Source organism: Parus major, chromosome 2 (genome assembly GCF_001522545.3).
Source record: "Parus major isolate Abel chromosome 2, Parus_major1.1, whole genome shotgun sequence".
NCBI classification, from domain to species: Eukaryota; Metazoa; Chordata; class Aves; order Passeriformes; family Paridae; genus Parus; species Parus major.
The window spans coordinates 25,030,408-25,037,525 of NC_031769.1; the positions used below are offsets into that span (position 1 = coordinate 25,030,408).

The following is a 7,118-nucleotide window of genomic DNA, read 5'->3' on the forward strand; positions in this document are numbered from 1 at the left end:
CCTCACCCCGCGTCTGCACCCGCGTCCGCCGCGGACCGTGCGGGGCGGCCCCGAGGGCGCGGAGCTGCGGCGGGGGCAGAGCCGCCCCGCAGTGCACTACACTGCACATCACAGCACAGCACTGCACATCACAGCACAGCACTGCACAGCCCCAGGCAGAGCCGAGAGGCGCCGCCGGAGCGGGGGGCGGGGGCTGCTCGCCGGGGCGGGGGCTGGCACGGGGCTGGGACCATAAAACCGGGGGTAATTGCATTTAGGCAAATGAGGCTGCCTCGGCCCTCCCCGTCTCCAGGTATATAAAGTGGGGAGCGCTCCCGCGGCCGGCCAATGCGCTCGGAGAGCAGCGCCCGCCCTCCCCGCTGCAGACGGTGCGTGCGCTGCGGGAGCCCGGCCGTGCCTGTGTGCGAGGGCTCCGCTTGTCCTGGGGCTCTGAGGGGCTGGCCGAGTGCACTGCTCTGTCCCGGTCTGTATGTGTGTGTGCCTCTCTGCGGGGGTGCCTGTACGTGCTCGTGTGTCTGTTCGTGGGCGCCTCGGGATGTGCCAGTGTGGTTTTGTGCCTGTCCTTACGTGTCTGGATGTGCAAGGGGGTGAGTGTGCACTTCTGGACACTCGTGTCTCTGTTGTGTGTGTGTGTGGACAGCTGCGGCCCTACGTGGGTGTGAGCGTTTAAGGTGCGGAGCTCTTTGTATGAGTTTGTCAGTGGATGGATGTGTACCTGGATGTGTGTGTGAGGGGGACGCATGTGTATATTTAGGTGTGAATCCTAGGTGTGCACAGACGTGTGAGGGTGTGTTTGTCTTCCCCTGTGTGAGTGAGTGAGTGAGGGGGCACCGCTGGCTGTGTCTGTGCGGGGCAGCACCCCGGGCTGTGTGCCGCTGTAATGGGTGAGGGCTGTGTGTCTGTCCGGGGGCTCTGCAGCTCCCGGGTCGGGGGTGCGGGTGTAACTCGGTGCGGGAGGGGCTGTACGTGTGAGGGAGTGTGTCCCCAGCTGTGCCCAGGGGCTCTGTGCCAGCGTGTGCGGGGCTCCAACCTCTGCCCCCGCAGGACCCCGAGGCGGCGATGAGGCTCCCGCTGGCTTTCGCCGTGCTCCTCCTGGCCTCGTCGCAGGCGCTGGGCGAGGAGATGGGAGCCACCGACGACCTCAGCTACTGGTCCGACTGGTCCGACAGTGACCAGGCGAAGGTGAGCCCAGCGGCCGGGGGAACGAGGGGGTCGGAGCCGGGAGCTCCGTGGCTGGCACTGGGACGGAATGGGGGGTCCGCACTGAGCTCTGCCCGCTGTCGCCCCGCAGGAGGAGCTGCCGCTGCCCCTGGAGCATTTCCTGCAGAGGATGGCCCGGAGACCCCGGCCCCAGCAGTTCTTCGGCCTCATGGGCAAGCGGGATGCCGGTGAGCGGGGCGGGGGGCTGGCTGCTGCTCACGCCTCTTCTTCCTGTGCCTGCCCAAACCTTACACGGATATCGCTCGGGATTAACGCGTGACATCCGCTTCATAGGCTGCCGTGAGGGTACTTTGGGTTTAGGCTTTTTTGTTGGGTTGTTTCTTTTAAGTTTTATATGAGATAAACTGACTGATTGGAAAAGAGAGGGCTTTAAAGTCTTAAGTGTGCACCTGTTTCAGCAGGTAAATCCCAGTAAGGGATAGCATGATAATTAGGTCAGCATGCATACCACTGGATCACCAAAGTGTGAAAATTGGTTGAGTGTACAATTATTGTCACGTTTTCTACGTATTAACTGAACCAGGAATTGATCTAGGAAATTTGAGCTAAACTAATCTAAATTGCCTGGATTAAGCTGAAACAAGTTTTTAGTCTCTTCAAAGAGAAATGCAGTTGTAATCCATCACCCTAATTTCCTCAGGTGGAATATGCGTAGGTTATTTTTTGTATTTGATTTTTCAAAGCATTGCAGTAGCATCATATGTATATGCCAATCCTTTTTTAACAATTCTTTTTGTCTTTCTTCTTTTTCCTTTCCTCTTCCAATCAGGATATGGCCAGATCTCTCACAAAAGTAAGTTAAAAAAATACAAATATTTTAAGTAATCATTAGAAGATATTCAAATAGAGAGCAGTGTATTTGACAGGATTATTTAGAAGGTGACTGGTTTCAGCTAGGGACTGGCAGTACTACTGGTGGAGAAATGATCTGTTGAAGAATTGAAACCTCCCCTTCAGTGCCACTGTGAGCTTATATCTCATCTGAGCTGCTGCAAGCTTTGAGATTTCAATCCATATTAATGTGCGGATGTTGCAGCTCTCCCTTATTTCCCAAGGGGGGGATTTTGTAAGCCTTTCTCATTGGCAAGGCAGGCTCACTGCCAGACTCTGAGAGGAGCAATTAAGATGGCAAAATGTGGACAATTAGAATAACGAATTCCCAAGTCCCCAAGAATGCTTTCATGGGAGCGCCCATGTCCTCACATGTGAGGTATCTGTGCTCCCAGCATTGTCTGAGAACCAGACTCCCCCTCCCAGCAGGGCCTGACTGAGGATGAGCTGCCATATGAAGAGCCATATCTTGCCCCATTAACAAGTGTGCCTTGCTCTGATTCTGTCTAACATCAAGCAGGAGATGTCAGCACTGGGGTGTTAACTTGCTCTGCACAGTGGTAGTTTTATTTTCTGAAATTATCTCATGATGTCTAAAGAGAAACTGGAAGACTTTTATTAAGTAAAAAATGATCTTCTATTCTGTGAAACCTCCTCTGTCCACAGAGGTCAGCAACTGTCCCGGTGTTCTATTATCCACAAGATGCTTTCTCTAGGATTATGTATTGGAAGATCAAAAACAGAGAGTCTGATACAAAGCTCATGCCAAATTACCTGGTGACTAAAGTAAAAAATTATACTTTTCTGAAACTGCTTCAATGTATTTCAACATGTATTTCAATTAATACATGTGAGGTCTGAGTATCTTGCTTTGTGTATGAATTCACCAAGCAAAAGTCTTTCCAAAGACAGGCTTCTATGTTTGTCTCAAAAGCCAGTTTAGATAAAGAAGAACAGTTCATTTTCATTCCTTATCTGAAACTACAGCTACTACTATAACCTGATATGTACTGTAGGCCTAAACTTGGAGTAATTTATCCTTTACAGTTCCAGTGTCTTGGGGATTACTAATGGGACAGGAAGGTAATACCTGAACTTATAAATATTCCAAAAATAGAGCCAGACTGTCTAGCTCAGACATGTCCAGACACAGAGTCCCATTGGCTTCCTCTCCAGTAAGGGCTCCACCTGACCTGTGAGAGAGAATTTTCTTCCACATTACAGAAATAAAACAACAGTAGAAGAGATGCATCACACAGATGCAGGCTATACCAAGACACTGCCTTCTTGTGCATTTGCTCAGATCAGTAGGAATTGTACTGGGAGAGAAATAATATTTATTAGTGTTAGTGACCATCGTTTTTCCATTATACTTAAAAGAAACCCAAAACTCTAAAGCCAAAGTTCTAAGCTAATGAGAAGATGTCCACTAACTGGCCTGTGCCTTGGTCTATCCTGTTTAGTCTGATTAGTCAGACTGCTGTTTGTTCTCTGTTGTCTGAGAAGGATGTGAACAACTGGTCTGTAAAATAAACAGTTTCGGACCCTGTCTTCTTTCCTTGCAAGAAACTGTTATTTTAAAAGCCTGCCTAGTAAAAATGTATTAAAACACCCCTAAATATATTTTTTCAGGGCATAAAACAGACTCCTTTGTTGGACTTATGGGCAAAAGATCTTTAAATACTGGTATGTATTTGACTAAATCCGATACTTGCTGATATACAGCCTCTTCATTCCGTTGCCCTTTTGTTCTCTTCCAGCGGAGGGAAGAAGCAGTTTTTACGTAGTGTAGATCTGAAAAAGAATCAGGATTTTCTTTGTTACCCACGATTTTTCTGAGTTCACTTCAATGTTGGAAGTGAGCAGGCTGGTCCAAGCTGTAGGCAAGCTCAGGTAGAAGCACCTTCATTACTGCCCTGTCCTTGCATGTTCTGCTAGTCCCCAAAGTGCTAAAAAAACAAAAAACCCTAAATTTTACTGACATATCAAGAAAAATTCAGAGGCTGAAAACACAAGGTCTAAACCCAGACCTCAACAAGTAAAGGGATATCTTCACTGGAGATCTTTATTCCTAATACTTGGAGTAGAAGGTGAAAGAACAGAACTTTGCCATTAACATCACTTCATTCCACAGATCAGGCTGTTAAAGATCCACAGTCTCTTTCAGCTTTTGACTTCACCTAAAGCATTTTAAACTCTGAATGAATATTGTGAATTTATTTTCCCATAGCATCCATAGGGCAGAATTCTCCTCTCCCCTCATGTGCAGAACCTCTGTGGGAAACTAGAGACTCTCCACAGCTCCACCTCCCTTCCCCATGCTATAGGGCCATACTGAGGAAATCCCTCACTGTGAGCCATAAAGTATCAGATGATTCCCCAGGATAAGAATTAAAAAAATAAAAAACCTAATATGTATTTCATGTCTCTGAAATAGTTCTCACTGTTTTGTTAAATGGATGATAAAAGTTAAATTACTAGCTGACACCTTTATATTATGTGGATACATGCTGTGAACTATATTCTGCAATTATGGTTGTCAGTAACTTTTATTTTCAATTAAACCCCCTTCAAGACTAGTAATATTGCTCTCTGCATTATTTTGCAAATTGCTACATATCATGAATAATTTTGTACAATTTTCTGCGGTGGCAATAGCTATTAAATGCATAATACCTGTAAATATATCTGCTATCACAAAAGTAAATAGCTTGTAAGTAATAAATTTGGTTTGGTTTCCACTGGGATTACATTTACATTAATATGAGAATGTAAAATACAGACAATGTTTTTAAAAAATGCAAAGATTTTATTGCTCTAATTTCAAAATTGCTGGTATAGTTAGGATACTGTTGTGTGGTATTTCTAACAAAAGGGAATAATGATGTTTTACTCTGTTGGGCTATGTAACACCTGTCTGACAGTTAAAACTAGAATTCACAGCTTTTCTGCCTGATTCCTTGAGGGGAAAATGCTAAGAAGTTTTTTCTGCTCCACTAGAGAAGATAGGTCCTAAGGACTGTGTAATTAAAGCAAGATCCAGAACAGTAAGTGTTAGGACTACCCTCACTTCTCCCTTTTGGAAGATATCTCACTGGGCAGGACCTTTACCCCATGCTGTGGTTTTCTTCTGCAAAAGCCCCTGAGCTCCTTGGAAATGGGCAGGAGTTGATGCTGTCCCTCTGGGTGTGAGCATGTTGCTGAGTTACAGCCTCGGGTGCCAAAGCAGGGGAAGGGGATGCTGGTGTCTCAGTCCCTGCTTAGGGGACAGCCTTGCTCAAGAAGGGCTCTTTGGATTTCACTCTCATTTTAAATGAGCAAGAAGGACAAATCTAACCCTACTAAACATAAAATACGTTATTTAAGACATTTTTAGCCTGCAGCTTGTCAGCATGGTAGTCTGAGTACAGCTGAGGAGCTTGGCTCCTCAGTGTACAATGAAATTATCCCTGTGTGCAGGGCTTGTGGACAGGGAGAGTTTCAAAGAGCTGACTGCACAGGAATGAAGGTGGATATGTGCAGAAACCCTCTAACACAAATTGACCTGAATGCTTAGATCCCATCAGTTAGATTAATTACTGGGAGGTAAAAGGGCTCTGACTTAATGGTGCTTCAAGCAGCTCAGCGGACTAGAGGTAGAAAATGCTTCTCAGACCTTCAGCCTTCTGGAGGACAGTGTAGTCAGGGAGGTAAAACCAAATCAAAGCAGCTCAGGGACGGGCCAGGAGCCCTGGTCTCTGTTCCAAACACATCTCTGGTGTCTGGTGGTGCCAGCTGGCTGCAGGTCTGACACTTCTCCTGCTTGCTGGTGTTTATGCAAGGCTGTACCTTGTGCTTCAGTCTGCTTCATCTTTTGCAGGGTCCTCCGAAGGGAGCATAGCACAGAATTACGAACGGAGGCGTAAATGAGACATCCCCGTGCGTTATTTATTAAACTTCATTTGTTCTAAAGGCCAATGCAGTGTAATATAAACTAACCACTGTATGAAATAATTATTTATTTAATAACAGAAGGGGTTTGGTTTTTTGAGTTGTACATTCAATAAAAATATTATTTTTCATATTGTGGCAGTGACACATGTTGTGTAGGTGTGCTGTGGTTCTGAAAGGACCAGCAACCTGGTGATGTCTCACAACAAAGCACATTGTTTGATATGACCTGTAAAGTTATGTTTACTAAACAAGCAAGTATGCTTTGGTTCATTGAAATCAAGTCTATCAGCTTCACAGCTAGTGCAGAACAGAAATGATGTTCCGTCTAGTGCCTCAATTTGTTTTCATGGTTTATAATGTACTGTAATTTCTGTATCAAAAAATATATTTGTATCATTGCAGCATGTTTTATGTTCTGTGATTATGTATCAATATATTTTGAAAGGGGGGATGGGTAATGTTTGAATGGGAATCCAAGGTCTTCATTTCATAGTCTGGAATTTTATGATAGTAACATTTTAAATAAAAACTACTCTGGGGCTTTTGCAACATACCTCCTTTGGTGATAGTGATGGAGTTATTTCCCATGTTGGTCTGGAATGAGATTTGGATCCAAGCAACAGTGGTCTGAGACTGGAAAGAAATATCAAATTATTTTCTTTTTTGCAGGGAGGCTGTGAGCCTCCTCATGTGTGTTTGGTGAATGCTTGAGGGAGTTTCTGCTGGAGATAAGAGTTCCTGGGATTGCTCCAGGTCACACAAGGTGCCATCCCTTCCAAGCCTGATGGGAGTCATGAAGCATGTTGACTGAATGGAAAGAGCATGATGTATCCCCCAGCTCCAAAGGGAGTAATTTGCTGTGGAATTAATCCAATATTGTAGGTTTATTATTTGAAAGCCAAGCTCTTAATAAATTCTATCCGTCAGTTTCACAATAAAAGCACCTGTGAGCATGAATCCATGCAATATAAAAGAAAAAAAAAGTGACTGTAATTATCTTTTTAATTAAAATATCTGATTGCTATGTATCCAGGATAGTCCTAAAATGCTACATCCATCTCACCAGATGCCAAGGCAGCTGGAATTCTATCTTGTTTCCCCCTGCTATGAGCTATACTTCTCAGATGCTATGA

General features: G+C 45.2%; 1 protein-coding gene across 3 annotated transcripts; it reads left to right on the top strand.

The window, feature by feature from the left end:
• The first annotated feature begins 265 nt into the window (after positions 1-265).
• On the top strand, positions 266-6,538 carry TAC1 (tachykinin precursor 1). Of its 3 annotated transcripts, none has more exons than XM_015650330.3 (6): positions 268-368; positions 1,045-1,182; positions 1,292-1,388; positions 1,991-2,014; positions 3,685-3,738; positions 5,912-6,538. In XM_015650330.3, the coding sequence occupies exons 2-6, from the start codon at positions 1,060-1,062 to the stop codon at positions 5,959-5,961; spliced, it is 348 nt and encodes a 115-aa protein (XP_015505816.1). In that variant the 5' UTR covers positions 268-368; positions 1,045-1,059; the 3' UTR covers positions 5,962-6,538. The 3 variants fall into 3 exon arrangements, with proteins under 3 accessions (XP_015505849.1, XP_015505816.1, XP_015505824.1); XM_015650338.3 differs by having other exon boundaries at positions 366-463; XM_015650363.3 differs by lacking the exon at positions 3,685-3,738 and having other exon boundaries at positions 266-368.
• Positions 6,539-7,118: the final 580 nt, after the last annotated feature.